This window comes from Etheostoma spectabile, chromosome 4 (genome assembly GCF_008692095.1).
Source record: "Etheostoma spectabile isolate EspeVRDwgs_2016 chromosome 4, UIUC_Espe_1.0, whole genome shotgun sequence".
Classification (NCBI taxonomy): Eukaryota; Metazoa; Chordata; class Actinopteri; order Perciformes; family Percidae; genus Etheostoma; species Etheostoma spectabile.
Window position 1 is genome coordinate 16,919,498 of NC_045736.1, and position 16,920 is coordinate 16,936,417.

At 39.0% G+C, this 16,920-nt stretch overlaps 1 protein-coding gene across 1 annotated transcript; it reads left to right on the forward strand.

Annotated features, from left to right (window-relative positions):
* Positions 1-2,981: 2,981 nt before the first annotated feature.
* slc2a11a (solute carrier family 2 member 11a) lies at positions 2,982-13,770 on the forward strand. Its single transcript, XM_032513796.1, has 12 exons — positions 2,982-3,265; positions 5,041-5,139; positions 5,719-5,879; positions 6,239-6,363; positions 6,447-6,576; positions 6,688-6,836; positions 7,541-7,728; positions 8,706-8,816; positions 9,409-9,510; positions 9,717-9,792; positions 10,170-10,297; positions 13,133-13,770. Exons 1-12 carry the CDS (start codon positions 3,242-3,244, stop codon positions 13,349-13,351), a joined length of 1,512 nt encoding a protein of 503 aa, XP_032369687.1. The 5' UTR covers positions 2,982-3,241; the 3' UTR covers positions 13,352-13,770.
* Positions 13,771-16,920: the final 3,150 nt, after the last annotated feature.

Genomic DNA, 16,920 nt, shown 5'->3' on the forward strand with positions numbered 1-16,920 from the left:
CTCCACTGCTGTTGTAGAGGAGAGGTGCTAAAACATCCTCCTTAGTCATCTTCCTTTTTAACAACAGCTGACAATTATGCTACTTTTGCAATCTTATTTCTTTCTGTAGATAGGGAGGCTGGGGAATCAGGGGGGATGTGAATGTAGTCATCACCTCTCGTCAGAAACTGAAACTGAAGCTGCTGACTGATCCATAAAGCATTCTTTTTTTTAATTGATCAATATCATTCCTTCTACAACTACAACTTTTGTTTTTCAGTTTAGTAACTTGTTTTGTGGATTGAACTTCAGATATTGAGATACACAAACAGAAGACAAAGACCAAGAGTGAGTAACATTCCAATCTAGCCCCATCTGCTGGACATAAACAAGTGAACACATTTACTTAGTCTGAATAGTAATTCAAAATCAAATTTTCTAATAATCTACATTATGTTACAAAAAACTGTTTAAAAGAAGAGAATATATTAACAAATACAAAATAATTAGGACATAACAGTACAGTTTAGTCAAAATCTTCTCAAGTAGACACAAATTGTCCCAACATTTTCAAGATCACCGCATGTCAATGGGTTTGGGTAATTTATAATCTGCAAATTTGTTAAGGAAATACAATGTTAATAAAGGCAGGTCCTGCATTGAAATCGTAACTTTTTTTGTTTGTTTTTGTTTTTGTTTTGTTTTTGGGGGGGGGGTGTACTATAACTGTGGTGGTTTATTTATTTTGATAGAGGTCATACTCACATTATATTAGAAAACAAAACAAAACTGTAATGTAAGCAAATTAATAAGAATGTAATGTAATGTTCTTATTAATTTGCTTATATTACATTTTTGTGTATCTTTTTTGTGTACATTTTTCTGTATATTTTATGTATACATATATACATAAAATATATTATATAAAATATAATATATTTAATATATATGTACACAGTGTATATCCAGTATATATATAGCTCTTAGTAGTAACGACTTTATGAGCTTCTTCAATGAAAAAATATAACTATTAGAAACAAAATTCACCAAGCCCTGCCTTTAACTGACACTGACTTATCTCTAAACTCAGGAACCTTAGAAACAGCTGTAAAACCAGATATATGTTTAGACTGCTTTGCTTCACTTGATCTTTATTAATTTAATTCAGTTATTTCTTTATCTAAACCATCAACCAGCCTCTTAGACCCTATCCTGACTAGGCTACTTAAAGAAGTTTTACCCATAGTCAACATTTCTCTACATAACCAATCTGTCTTTATTAACAGGCTATGTACCACTGTACGTTAAAGTAGCTGTAATTAAACCTCTTCTGAAAAAGCCCAAACCTTGATCCAGATGTTTTAGCCAACTATAGACCTACATCCAACCTTCCATTTCTATCTAAGATTCTTGAGAAAGCAGCCTTCAAACAGCTGTGTGACTTTCTACATAACAACAGCTTATTTGAGGATTTTCAGTCAGGATTTAGAGTTCATCATAGCACAGAGACAGCACTTGTGAAAATTACTAATGACCTCCTAATTGCATCAGACAAAGGATTTATCTCTGTACTGGTGTTGTCAGATCTTAGTGCTGCATTTGATACCACTGACCATCACATCCTATTACAGAGACTGGAACATTTAATTGGCATTAAAGGAACAGCTCTAAGCTGGTTTAAGTCTTATTTATCAGATCGATCTCAGTTTGTACAGTACATGTTAACGATGAATCCTCCATGCACGCCAAAGTTAGTCATGGAGTCCCACAAGGATCTGTGCTCGGTCCAATCCTGTTCGCTTTATATATGCTTCCTTTAGGCAATGTTATCAGGAAACACTCCATAAACTTTCATTGTTATGCAGATGATACTCAATTATATCTATCAATTAAGCCGGATGAAACTAATCAGTTAGCTAAACTTCAAATGTGCCTTCAGGATGTTAAAACCTGGATGACCTGAAATTTTCTAATGTTAAACTCAGATAAAACTGAAGTTATTGTTTTGGGGCCCAAGCACCTCCATGACGCATTATCCAAAGAGATAGCTGGATGGCATCACCCTGGCCTCCAGCACCGCTGTGAGGAATCTTGGAGTTATCTTTGTTTAGGACACATTGTTTAATTCTCACATTAAGCAAATGTCAAGGACCGCCTTTTTTACCTGCGTAAAATTGCAAATATCAGGAATATCCTGACTAAAAATGATGAAGAAAAACTAGTCCATGCATTTGTTACTTCTAGGCTGGATTACTGCAATTCTTTATTATCAGGCTGCTCAAAAAAAAAGTCCACAAAGACTCTTCAACTGATCCAGAATGCTGCAGCACGTGTTCTGACAGGAACCAGGAAATGTCTCCACATTTAAGAGTAGGCTTAAGACTTTCCTCTTTGATAAAGCTTATAGTTAGGGCTGGCTTGGGTGAGTCCTGAACCATCCCTTAGTTGTGCTGCTATAGGCCTAGACTGCTGGGGGACTTCCCATGATGCACTGAGCACCTCTCCTCTCTCCTCCTATTGCTTCCGCAGGTGTTTCTGGCTCTGGAGCTGTGGAGTCTGGATCTGTGGTTGGAGTCACCTGCTGCCTCCATTTTCCTGCTCAACACCCTCTCCTACAATTCTCCATGTCTCTCTCTCTCTCTCCTCTCTCTCTCTCTCTCTCCTCTCTCTCTCTCTCTCTCTCTCTCTCTCACCCCCAACCGGTCGAGGCAGATGACCGCCCACCCTGAGCCATGATTCTGCTCGAGGTTTTTGCCTCTTAAAGGAAGTTTTTCCTTGCCTCTGTCGCCTAGTGCTTGCTCTTGGTGGAAACTGTTGGGTTTCTGTAAATAACATCACAAAATACAGTCTAAAAAATAAAAAATAAAGAAATACAAATTTGATTGAAATTAATTATATATTGAAAACCTCACTAACCTTACGTGCATGCGTCGTACTTTGTTCTTAATTACTCACCAAAAACAGTCTATGCCATTCACTCTTCTCTCCAGTGTGTAAATCATTGTTGTGGCATTTAAAGAGTGCAGTAAGACATCAGCTCGGTATTGGCCACTTGTGCGTCAACCGGCTGATTGCACAACTGCAGCCATGCGAAGGCCACTACACGCACGCCATATGCGCGTGCTCGAGCTTGTGTTAGATAGGCCTACTGTAAAAGTAAGGTTGTAGACTAGAGGATCGGGAGGTCTCCTGAGCTGTCGGGTCGTTTTCCGCCTTTTCAAGTCACTTTTTTTAATCTTTTGATTACCTCCTTCTAATAACGATGTCGCCTGCTGGTGCACAGAAGGTAAATTACCACATTCTACTTTTCAACAAGAACTATTACATTTAAACCCCTTATTGTTTGATTTGTAGACTCGGGTAGCATTATGAAATGCGTCAAGAAAAGTTGAATTATTTGGTGGCTGTGTAGGTCCTACGAGGTGGAATCGGGTGCAGTGCTGTTTGAAGATTTTGTATTTTGTGTGTTTTGTGTGACAGCTAAGTACAACTATTGAAGCACTGCACTTAAGTTTTATTCTGAGGTAGGCCTACGTGTATCTTACTCGATCATTTCTATTTTATTTTATTATAGACTAAAGTAACGACCTTTATAGGCGCAACATGATATGCACATTAATGCATCACTAACTATGTTTGAGTGATATAATATAAATGATTCTGAAAACACCCAATCTGCAGAATATACTTTTAATTTTGGTTTTTAAAGTATGGATAATGGGGTAATACGTCACTTTACCGTACCTAAGTAGATTTTAGTCGGGTTTTACCTGGGAAAACAGAAATTTTTAAACTTATTTTTTACAAAAAAAAGTAATTAAATTTCTTACTATAAAATAAAATAGCTAGATACTTTTTGCACTACCGAGCCCAAAGTTTCTAAAGAATTTTAGGAATTTTGGGGGAAGGGGTACGTTTTTTTGGGAATGGCTAAATTTTTAAAGGGGGTTCAATGGCCTTTAAAAAAAAACCCTTTGGTATTTTTTGAAAACCACCCAGGTTAAAAGATTTTAATTTGCAAATAGAAAAAGTTGTTTTCTTAAAATCAAAAAAGTTTCTTTTTTAAACAGAAAGTTACAATTTGGGTTGTAAAAAAAAGGGTCCCGGAAAAAAATAAAAAAAAAAAGGATAAAAAAACCCCAATGGGAAAATCCCCCAAGCCAATCTTTTTGTCCTATGTTTTTACCCAGAAAAGGGGAGGTAAATATGTCTGTTCCCCTTTTCTATTTTTTTTTCCCAGAAAAAAGGGAAAAAAAAGAAAAAAGGGGGGCCCCCCCCCCAAAAAAAAAAATTTTTTTTTTTTAAAAATTTTCCAAAAAAAAGGGTTTTGTGACAAATAAAACAATTACTTCCCAAAGATTACAAAACTATTGGTTATCCTCGGAAGCTTGTCTCTTTTTTTTTTCCTGTTTTCTCCGGGTGGCGGGGCAGTGGGGTGTTGGAGGTGTGGTTTGGGCCCACTGTACAACTATTAACAGCCAATTTTATAAAGGGGTAGGTAATTCCGATATTTTTTTAAAATTAAGATAAAGTAAAAAAGCGCCCAACAAAAATTTAAGATATAATAGAGTAAAAATTCGAAAAAACCCAATTGGGTCAGAAAATTTTTTTTGGTTTTTTAGTATGATTAATGCTAATCTGGTGCACTTTTACCTACCGGTAAGTACGTTTTTTGAGTGCAGGGTTTTACTGTAACTGAAAATTTTTACACTGTATTTTTACACTATAGTATTACTACTTTTACTTAAGTAAAATATCTGAGTAGCCTACTTGTTCCACTACCATGGACCCTGCAGAAAGTCGTGCCCAACAACAGAATGTGCAGACAACATTTAGGGAAGAAATATCAGACAATCTATGCAAGTGTCTATTGTCATAGATTGCAGGTGTAATTCTGATATTGTCTTTCCAGCTGCAGGCTGTGCAGCTGCGTTAAATGGATTTTAGATTAAAACAAAGGAACAAGTTGATAGAGGAGATGGAGGGATTTTAGCAAATTAGTGGGCTACTTGATAAATGTGTATAATCTAATCCATATAGGCTTTCTGTTTGTATAAACAGAACAGTGCTCTGACATTGGTGCTAATGGTTACTTCTGCATCCATTGGAGGAACTCTGCAGTATGGCTACAGCCTCGCCATAATGAATTCTCCCACAATTGTAAGTCTTACAATTTTATTGCCAAATTGCATTTGTGTACTGAAAGTGTGTGTTCACGCAGACGCAGAGTTCAGTGTTACCAAGTTACACAAAATTGATACTGATGATACTTATCTGTAAGTCTTGTTATTGGGTTTGTTCCCTGTTGGAGCTGTGCAGGCCAGCATCACTGTTGATTCACATTTGGATCACAGTATACATTGGCACAAAGAACAATTATGCTACTTGTCTCTGTGATAAGTCCTTCTCATTGTTAAACAATCCAATTTGTTTAGCCTATTTATTAGGAACTAATTCTGGAAGCAGGATCTTTCCTCTTGTTTTATTAAGCTGACCCCTCACAAATAAGGTGCAGAAACTTCCATCAACAAACAAGCAATTCTGCAAATGTTATATTCTGATCATTTGGGGAAAAATTTAACTTGTTGATGTTGCAAATTCACCCTGCAAGTCAATTTGCTCGCCGCCAAAATGTAAACAGATGGATGAACTGAGGTAATAAGTGTCAGCTTTAACCGCTGCTCTTGTTGGTTAACTCAGTGAGACTTTAATGGTTGACTGTCTTGTCTTTTCTGACAGTTTATTCAAATGTTTATCAATGAGACGTTCTTGGAGCGCTGGGACATCCAGTTGGAGGACTACCAGGTGACTCTGGTCTGGACAATTATCGTCTCCATCTTCTCGTTGGGGGGCTTGGCAGGGGCTCTTATTGCGGGACCTATGACCATACGTTTTGGAAGGTAATATAAGATGCTGCATCATGCTGCTGTGTGTAAACGTATTGATGCAAGAACAGAAGATTGCAATTTGAAATTTTAATGATTGCCCTGTACATGCACATGTATTAATGGATAATGATTGTTTATTTACTTTCCTCTATCACATTCATATATTTCGATCCTCAGAGAAACACATAGGCTTAAATCATGCTTACATATTGCATTTTTGACTGTAATATAATTTGAAGCACCAGGCTGGTGTGTTGTGAACAAGATAACAAGAGTCTGTGAGTCTGTATTTCTTGCGACTGAAACTCTCGTTGACCGCCAAAGGTTGGTAGCAAGCTATTAATCATAATCTGTAACTTTCTCTTCCCAAGGAAGAAGTGCCTGTTGTTAAACAACATTTTCCTCATGGCTGGAGCACTCTTTGCTCTGACAAGTAGAGCTGCCAAGTCTTTTGAGATGATCATTATCTCCCGTGTCCTGGTTGGAATAAATGCCGGTGTGTCATTTATGTCAGTAAAAGTTTGCGTTCAAATACCTGTTATACTGCCATAACAACAAAAGAATGGTGTTTTTTTGCAGGGATCAGCATGAATGTGCAACCTATGTATTTTGGAGAAAGTGCACCAAAGCACTTAAGAGGGGCTCTCTCCTCGTCATCAGCTGTTTTTGCAGCATTTGGTGTTGTGCTGGGACAGGTGGTCGGACTCAGGTATGAAAACTGTTAGACACTTTTTTGTCAAAATAGGCTAATGCTTTACTAAAACATGTGCTGTAGATTTCATAGATATCCACAGTAACACTCTAGATTATTTATTTATAGAGAGATTCTGGGCAGTGAGCCGTGTTGGGAGTATCTTCTTGCCAGTAATGCCATTCCTGGCTTCATGCAGCTCCTCACCCTGCCGTGGTTCCCTGAGAGCCCCAGATACCTGCTCATTGACAGGGGGGACAAGGAGGCTTGTATTAACGGTGGGTACTGTAATCTGTCAACCAGTGGTGGAAAGTGACTTAGTAAGTACTGCACTTAATGCATTTGATAAACATTGTATTTTTTCATCCCACTACATCAATCTGACAGCTGCAGTTAATAGTTACTTTTGATTTTACAGTTTAAAACACATATGGCAAACCTATAAAATACAATACATTGTTAAAGATTTAACCAAAGGTTCCAAACTTTTTTTGGGTTTTGACAAATTGCAATTGTGTAGTTGGGGCCTCTTGTAACGTTCCAGACGTCTATGAGTTCTTAGCAGCACCAACAAAGGGACATTTCCCCTCTAAACTTCTCAGATGTTTCATTTAAATAGCTGTCATCCAATATTTCACAAAAGAGCATACATTAGAGAAAAGTCAAAAATATTCCTTTCTCTTTTTCTATCTCACCTCACAACCCCACCCCAGATTTATCTTGTGACCCTTTGGAAGGGGTCCAACCTACCTAGAACTTAACTAGTGAGTTCATTTTGCTGGTAATACTTTTGTACTTTTTCTTAAGTTTAAATGCAGGACTTTTACATTGCTGTATTGGTAATAAGGATCTAAGTGCTCTTCCACCACTGCTGTCAACTCAGGACATGAAATTCATACATCGTTTATCTATAAGAAACACAGAATAATAAAGGATAGCCAGAGAATAAAAGAAAATGACAGGTGTTATATTTCTTGCTCAGCTTTGAGACGGCTGCGAGGCTGTGAGGTCCAGAGCAGTGAGCTTGATGAGATCCTGCAGGAACAGGCTGAAACCAAAGGCATAAGGCCCCCTCGACCCTGGGAGCTTTTTACTGATCGCTCAGTGCGCTGGCAGCTCATCTCTGTCATGGTCATCAGCAGTGCCATGCAGCTCTGTGGTAATGACTCGGTAAGTAGAAAAGAATGGCTCAGTGGGTTGTCTCAATAGAAAATATTGTTGTATAATCCATGAGGATCAGTTTTACTGATATTAAGCTACAGTAACAGTATCTGTGAGAGCCATTTGGGTTTATGTTTATTATTTGTTGCTGTTAAACCTCCCACCACCAGGGGTGAACATGGTGCTGTCAATTTGGCTGCAACAGGGGTGATTTAATCAATGTCCAACAGGGCGCAGGTGGTGGCAGGAGAAGGAAGCAAACTGTTTTTTGACAATGCTACATGTTATGTGAATGGAAAGTGGAATTAACGTATTTTTGTTTGGTATTAACACATATGAATGGACTCTATGTATGGAAACTGCCTGAGTTTAAAATAAATGCTTAAGGGCGATGTTTGACATTGGTTCACATAGTGGACGTGTCTTAAATAGTTCAATTATCTATTCAGTAACCGTAGTGGACGTTTTTGACAAGCAAAGGGTCCCTTTAGTATCAGATGTTCTTTTGGCCTCTGCAACGCCAGAAGGTTGACTAGAAATTTGAGATGATTCATCAGCTGTACGTGTCATGTGTGGGTTTCTTTATGTTCCTGCAGGTCATATGAATAATGTATAGTGGTGATGAAGCTCTATCCCGTGCTGTAATGTGCACTAAATAATGTGTGAAGACAGCTTATTGTTTTGACTAAAAGGCTTTGTTGTCTCTTTGTAATTTTCGCTCCTTATATATGAGAGTAAATAACGCATCTGAACTGATATTTTAAGAGCTGCAACAAGTTGCCTTTTTGTCAGAAAATGCTGGCTAAACTCTCCTGTGTTTCAAGACTTTTAAATACTTGCTTGGCAGTTTAAGGGAGGGGGTCAGGGTATTAACATAGTTAATCTTTGTAAGAAATGCTGGCTTAATCCGCTTATTAACAGTTGAAGCACTTGTAATGATGCTCAGTAGCACGCTAATATGTTTTTGTATTCCTTCTTTCTTTCAGATTTACTTCTATGCATCATATGTGTTTAGAGAAGCTGGAATATCTGATGATAAAATCCAATATGTTACAATTGGCACTGGTACATGTGAATTCACAGCCTCTATAATATGTGTAAGTATCCATCACTATTTTCTCTAGCTGTTTTCATAACATGTGCTTAGACACTATGGTTTGCATTCATGTTAAAGCTTTGACGCGGACTAAGGACTGACAGTCTATATCCGTCTATAGATACTATTTCTTGGCTGGGTGCTGTAACTGCCTGAAGTCCTGGTTGCCAGGCAACCAGTGAAGACTCCAGTTTCTTACAAGTTAGTTTTGTACGGATTAAACTTCAACAAAAATTTTGAGGTGCTTGTAATGATAGGTTTCTGGATATCTGTGAATCTACCAACCAAACACAAAAACTGACCAGTAGCTAGCTCGCTAGTTTTTACTGGGAAATTACCATAAGTCAATAACTGACACTAATAAATGACTAAAGCAAAAGAGAATATAATTGTCACCATCAATTATTGATTATCATATTCAGAGCATGTTTGCCGAACATCAATATTATCTATTTATTCATCCACAGAAAGTTCCTGGTTTGTTTTAGTTCAGTGCTTGCTGCTCTGGACTTCATGTACCTTACTGTAAAGATTTAATTTGTCATAATTAAATATGTAAATAAAAAAACAGAATCAGATGGCCATATTTTCAGAATCTGCTGATTGAGCACAAAGGTCGGAGGTTCATGCTGATGGGAGGCTACATCTTCATGACCATCTGGGCTATTGTCTTCACAATTGCTCTGTTGTTTGAGGTATTATAAATCACATAAGTAACCCACATAATAACCTACATGCTTAACTTTTACAATGACAAATTATGTCTTCAATCTTTAATTTTCAAAGTAACAAAAATCAATGAATGTGATAATTATGTGAGTTATGTGAGTATCACACGTCAAAAGTGATCTTGCTTGTGAGTTGCTGACTGTGTATATTTTGCTTCCCACCATGCAAACAGCACTATGTATCCTGGATGCCGTACCTGAGCATGGTCTGCATCTTCACCTACATTCTCAGCTTTGGACTGGGACCAGGTGAGTTTGTTCATTTTGGAGACTTCCTATAGTCAGGTTTTATGTGAAAAACACAAACAAAATGTTCTCTCAAGATGCAAATAAAGACATTTAAATGAACATAGTCTTCAAGATGGGCCAGTTAAATACTTCAATACAGTTTTTACTATGTGTGACATGTGAACCTGCTATTACAGTAACACCATGTACGTTTGATATATAGCTGAAATAAATGTTGATCATTAATTCATGAATGTGTGAAGCAACTTATTGCTAAGTATTAGAAATCCAGTACGGGTCAGGCTATAATAGCTAGTGTTTATATTTGTACTTCTATTTTTAAGGATGTGATGATGAAGCTAACTCTGATCAATATGTTTTTGTTGTTTTTTTGTCAGCCGGAGTGACTGTCGTTCTACCCACAGAGCTCTTCAATCAGGCTGCTCGGCCAGCAGCCTACATGATTGCTGGCTCCATGATGTGGCTCAACCTTTTCATCACTGGGATGATCTTTCCATTTCTAGTGGTCAGTCTGTCACAACATGCATCGTCCAACTTAACAGATGTGCAGTGACAATGAACAAGCAGAAATACATTGTAAACAATTTTAAACAAAATGTGTACATGCACCTATAACATTATTAACTTACTAAGGCACTATGTTTATGGCTGGTATTCTGGTTTCCTATCGCTGTTTCTTCTATATCTAATAACAAGAAATTGTTCATCCATCCATCCATCCATTCATCTGCAAAAAGCAGCGATGAGATCCCCAGCCCACCAAACTGCAACCCCTCCCCACCCTGACTACGCCTAGCTATCCTGTCCATAAATACTACTAACAGGATTGGTGACAAAGCGCAGCCCTGGCGGAGGCGGTGGCTCATTTCAACCCCTTACCTGGAACGACTCCGACTTGCTCCAGAGAACCCGGACACAGCTCTCGCTTTGGTCATACAGAGATTGGATGGCCCTGAGAAGGGACCCCCTCATCCCATACTCCCGCAGCACCTCCCACAGTATCTCCCAGGGGACCCGCTCATATGCCTCATACTCCCAGGCTCCCTCCTGGATCCTTGCAAGAGTGAAGATCTGATCCGTTGTTCCACAACCAGGAAGGAATCCGCATTGTTCTTCCTCCACAGGTTCAATAGTTGAACCTGTGGTTCGACTATCGGCCAAACCCTCCTATCAGCACCTTGGAGTAGACTTTACCAGGGAGGCTGAGAAGAGTGATACTCCTGTACTTGGCACACACCCTCTGGTCCCCCTTTTTGAAGAGGGGAACAACCACCCCTGTCTGCCACTCCTTAGGCACCGTCCCAGACTTCCACGCAATGTTGAAGAGGCGTGTCAACCAAGACAGCCCCTCCACACCCAGAGCTTTCAGCATTTCTGAAAGGATCTCATCAATCCCTGGGGCTTTGACACTGTGGAGTTGTTAAATTACCTCAGCGACTTCTACCAGGGAAATTGACGACAATCCTCCACCATCCACAAGCTCTGCCTTTACCACAGAGAGCATATTAGCTGGATTTAGGAGTTCCTCAAAGCGTTCCTTCCACCGTCCTATTACCTCCCCAGTAGAGGTCAACAGCGTCCCATCCTTACTGTACACAGCTTGGATGGTTCACCCGCTTCCCCCACCTGAAATGGCGAATGGTTTTTCCAGAAGCACCTTGGTGACAACCGAAAGCCCTTCTCCATGTCTTCTCCAAACTTCTCCTACACCTGCTGCTTTGCCTCTTTCACGGCAGAGGCTGCAGCCCTTTGGGCCGTTTGGGCCCTTTGGGCTCTTTGGTACCTTGTATCTACCTCTAGAGCCCTTTGGGATAGCATGTCCCGGAAAGACTTCTTCAGTCGGAAGGCTTCCCTGAGCACCGGTGTTCACCAGGGTGTTCATGGGTTACCGCCCCTTAAGGCACCTAAGATCCTAAGACCACAGATCCCCACCGCAGCTTCAGCAATAAAAACTTTGAACATTGTCCACTCAGGTTCAATGCCCCCAGCCTCCACAGGGATACACAAAAAGCTCCGCTGGAGGTGTGAGTTGAAAGTCTGTCAGACAGGGGCCTCATCTGTACATTCCCAATTTTCCCGCACTACCCGTTTGGGCTTACCAGGTTTATCCAGAGTCTTCACCCACTCCTTGAACCAACTCACCACTAGATGGGATCAGTTGACCGCTCCGCCTCTCTCTTCACCCGAGTGTCCAAAACATACGGCCTCAGATTAGATGAAACGATTATAAAATTGATCATTGACCTTTGGCCTAGGGTGCTCTGGTACCACGTACACTTATGAGCATCCCTATGCTTGAACATGGTGTTTGATATAGACAATCCATGACTAGCCCAGAAGTCCAACAACAGACAACCACTCTGGTTTAGATCAGGGAGGCCGTTCCTCCCAATCACGCCTCTCCAAGTATCTCCATCATCACCCACGTGTGCGTCGAAATCCCCCAGCAGAACTATGGAGTCCCCCACTGGAGCCCCATACAGGACTTTATTCAAGGTCTCCAAGAAGGCCGAATATTCCGAACTCCTGTTTGGTGTATATGCACAAACAACAGTCAAAGTTTTCCCCCCCATCACCCGCAGGCGTACGGAGGCGACCCTCTCGTCCACCGGGGTAAACTCCAACGCAGCAGTGCTCAGCTCAGCTGGTGACTTTTTCGGGCTGTGTCCGGCCGGGCTCCGTGGCAAACCCGGCCACCAGGCTTCCTCCGGGCAGGGTCCCTTGATCCCTTCCTTGCTTTCTTATAGGTTTTTTGAACCAATCTTTGTCTGGCCCCTCATCTGATGATCTCCACTTTGCCAAGGGAGAACCTACAAGAAGCACAAAGCTCCAGACAACACAGCCCTCAGGTTCATAGGGACACACAAACTTCTTCACCATGATAAGGTGGTGGTTCGAGGAATTGTTTTGTTGTAATGGTGTTTTTTTTATAGATTAAACAAGAATGAGGAGCGGTTGGATTTCTTCAATTAATTAGGAGACTCAGCCTAACAGGCAGGTTAACATGCAACTCTAAAGACTTCTTTATACCTCTCTAGAAATAGGAAAAAGCAGTGCCCTTTGTATACCCTATAGCACCTCCCAGAGTTCAGAGTGTGAAACTGAGGAAAAAAGGGACTGTCTGTCTGAATGTTAATTGCTTTGTCTCTGGCCTTATTAATCTTTCTAAGATATGGAATTTGAAGCTAAGGTTTTAGTTCATTCATCCCCAATAATATAAATCATTTTGGAATTGAGTGTGAAGTGAAGCACACATTAGACATTAGTCTACGGTTAGTCTAAACATTAGTCATTTAAATCACTTCTTACATAAGTTGGATCCGTTGCTTTTCTTTCACAGAGCGGGTTGAGGGAGTACTGTTTTGTGCCTTTTGGAGCGATCTGCCTGCTGTCGGCGCTGTACGTCGGCCTGTTCCTGCCTGAGACTAAGGGGAAGTCTCTGTCAGCCATCACAAGTGATTTCCACAAGCTCAACTTCAAAGGCCAGGACACAAAGTGTGCATCGCAAAATACAGCTCAGTATCAGCTGGGTGAAGTGTGTCTTTCTACGGCCTTGTAGACAGACTTTATCTCCTGAAGGACGCATGGTCAATCTACTGTTGTAGATAGATAGAGACTTATTCATCCCAAAGGACATTTTAGTGTGTGTGCCTCACTTTGACCTGATCTGCTTAAGCTGGGAGACGTCATGAATGGGAAAATGTTCACTTTCATGTCACAGACAACAACTTGAATCTATTTTTACTCATGTATCTTGAGTGAGTTTTCTATTGAAAGAATTTAAAGGAATTATCTTTAATATCTTCACATGTTGCACTTACGTTTTGTAACTTTGTGTCACTGATTAACACAAGACAAAGGTAGTTACCGGAATATAGGCAGAAGACGAGTCATCGGCTACCTCTCAAAACACATGAAGGCGTTTTGGGGTAAAATTTAAAACATTTTAGCTTAGCAAATAAACAATAATGCACTTTATTAAGATGTTGTACATTTCTTTCATGTTTAACGGGACAAAGCATAAAGTTGCCACGACTATACGGCAAACTATGTCTTTTAACTTTATCCTCTCAAAGGTCAGAGCAAGTCTTTGCTGTGTGGCAGGTGGTGGACCTAATCAAAGAGAAAAGACAGAAACAAAGAGTTAACACCTTCTTAAATATAACTGCATACTTTAGTGTGCACACCTCTTTCATAAAGAAAGGTATCGTGATGTCTGTAGTAATGACTGAAATTGACAGTTTTTACAGGAGTGGAATATGTGCAATTATTTATTTTGAATATTGTCATTATTCTTTTTCATGATCCATCTCTGAGCTAATAAAATTGTATAAACATTGCTTTTCATATTTGTTGGATGTGCTCATCAAAAAGTACCTTTTATACTGTACATACAGTAAAATAGTCACATCAAATAAAATAAATTAGTCATGTGTCAAAAGAAAGCTTTTATGACAGGAGGTTGATTCTTACTGTAATTTTTCAGTGTACTGTAAATGGGCATTTACCGCCCAAGGTTTCAGAGTTTTTTTTAACACAATGTAGATGCAGCCATTAAAATGAAGCAAACCCACAATGGAATCTCTGCAAAATGGATCAAACAACCTGTATTAAGTGAAATACTTATTTTGTTCTGCAACAAACAACTGTGTTACTCAAGAAGGCTAGACACATGGTTCTCATTATAATTATAACAGTAGTAATATGACAGAAAATGTGTATAAGAAGTAAAACAATAATCTGTATTTTCCATTGGCCGCAATCTGTAAAACAAGTTTCGGTCATTGCTTCTTCAGCAGTGGGAAGATTTATTTTAGTTAGAAGTGCACAAAAAACCCAAGGTTTGCTTTGTGAATTGGAACACTGCCGTCTTACTTTACACAGTTTGTTTCCCTTCTTTATTATACCCTGGGGTGTCCGCACAGTCAGTGTGGATGGAAAGATCAGGTCTTATTTTCTTGTCTTCAGAAGAAGCCACATGCTGCCATTCTAACTAGGATACGTTAACACAGTCAATATTATGTCTTAATGTGTCAGAATTAAATTTCTTGTTTCTATAAAGAAAACCTTAAACATTATTTTGAAGCAGGTATTCTCACCTAAATGGTATTTTAATTCGATAGATAGATAGATAGATAGATAGATAGATAGATAGATAGATAGATAGATAGATAGATAGATAGATAGATAGATAGATATTACAATTTTAAAGTTATACTATGACGTATATTTTTCAAGTTACAATTACAGGGTAATGTTGAATGTTAAAACAGAGTGTAGGGCTAACAGTAGCATTAGGAGAGAGTCATAAAGTCAGCAAAATACATTTATTTTTCACTGTGATAGATTATTTATTACATGGTTGTTGAGGTACAGAGCTCTAGTGGAGGATTCCACCAACCAGCTCATTTGGTCCTTCATCATGGCTGTGTAAAGTCATGGAGCGATGGCCGGGGCCGTTCACAGTGGCAGCCTTCCTGTCATTTACGGCCGGTGAGAGAGCTATATGTATACACAAACACACACACACACATTACAATTACAATTATATGATCTAAAAAGACATATGTGGGGTTAGATAGTTGTTAATTAATATTAAACACCCACTTTTTACTTGCTGACATCTCTGGTTTTTAAACCTCTCTGACGTGTCACTGATATGAACGGTTAGAAAACTGAAAGCATAGTTTTATTTCAGTTAACCCAATAGCTGGTTTGACTTGCATTGAGAGATGATTTTATGGAAAGTACCCCATGCCTGTCTCTAGGTATGGCGAAGGGTATGTGATGATATGAGGTTATTTTAATTCCAAAGGCCAAGGGAACTTTATCAGGATGCATAGTATCCTGGATCCATGAAAGAACTGGCCTTTAAAAATAAAAATCTGCCTGTTTCTATGGGGATTTAACATAGAAGAGTCTATACTCATGCTCCCTGTATTTTAAGGAAGATTTATTTATTTACGATACGTTAGTCATTCACAAAGAAAATTGGTGTCCTTAAAGGTTGGATTTTATTTTTTTAAGTCAACTTAAGCAGGGGTTCCTATACACATGAGCAGCACTGTACCTCGGGGAGAGTTTCATGACAAAATGATCATGATCAAATCAATAAAGAACTGACTATTGGCACTTTAATATTGATGACAAACAAATTACCACCTTGCAGTTGTATGCCTCCACCAACCAGTCAGTCCAGACTCATAATATATATATGTAGTGAAGACTTTGAAGCAATTCAATGTGACAATGTGAGAATAATACATTTTAGTGCTGTCTTTATGTTTTGGTCAATATCATCTATGAGAGTCAATATTAAAGTTTCATACATCATTGGAAAAAAGACAAACCAAGTCGATAGATTAACGACCGCAATCCTTTACTTTAAAAAAAGAAAAAAAGCACTGCAAACACTAAACACACAAACACATATAGGGGCTTGTAGGGGTTAACATTTGTCTTTGTTTTACACTCTGTTTAGGGAGATGATGGGTGCAGAAGAAATGTGGCCATGCCTCTCAGCTATTATTCCTGCCATCCTGCAGTTTGTGACGCTGCTTTTCTTCCCTGCGGCACCTCAATATCTATACTTTGACAAAGGAGACACTTAAGACAGAAAAAAAGGTGAGGGGACACAGCAGACTCTATCTACATATCCACACTTGACTTTAAAGTTTATAAAGAGTTTTTTTTGTTTAGATCCAATTTTTAATTTGTCTTTTATCTCACTTTACTGTGAACTGAGCTTTCTAATGATTGTGTGTGTGTGGGTGTGTGTTTGTCTGTGTTTATGCATGTAAAAGCATCGAAGTGGCTGTGGCAGGAGTAAGCATAGTAACTATCAACAGGCGTTAAATTTATACATGAATTTAATGAGTTAAATAACAATTACTTAAGCAATATAACACAAGAGGGTTTAATTGACAGTGATTCGGGAGGTCTGTAAGCATCATTCAAATGTATATAAAATGTAAAATCACCATTAGACATGGTCTCAATGCACTTTACAATTACAGGAACACATACATAACAGGCAGCAACAAAACAATTGAACAGAATGAAAGAAGGTAATAATAAACAATACAAAACCAGCAAGTACCATGAATCACTTTATATAAGTATGTTGGA

What these genes read in the sequence shown, in the direction of transcription:
- slc2a11a (XM_032513796.1), top strand. Translation starts at nt 3,242, where the DNA reads ATGTCGCCTGCTGGTGCACAGAAG. An exon ending in GGACAGGTGGTCGGACTCAG is followed by an intron (nt 6,577 to 6,687) that starts GTATGAAAACTG and finishes ATTTATTTATAG; the next exon opens with AGAGATTCTGGGCAGTGAGC. An exon ending in TGATCTTTCCATTTCTAGTG is followed by an intron (nt 10,298 to 13,132) that starts GTCAGTCTGTCA and finishes TTTCTTTCACAG; the next exon opens with AGCGGGTTGAGGGAGTACTG.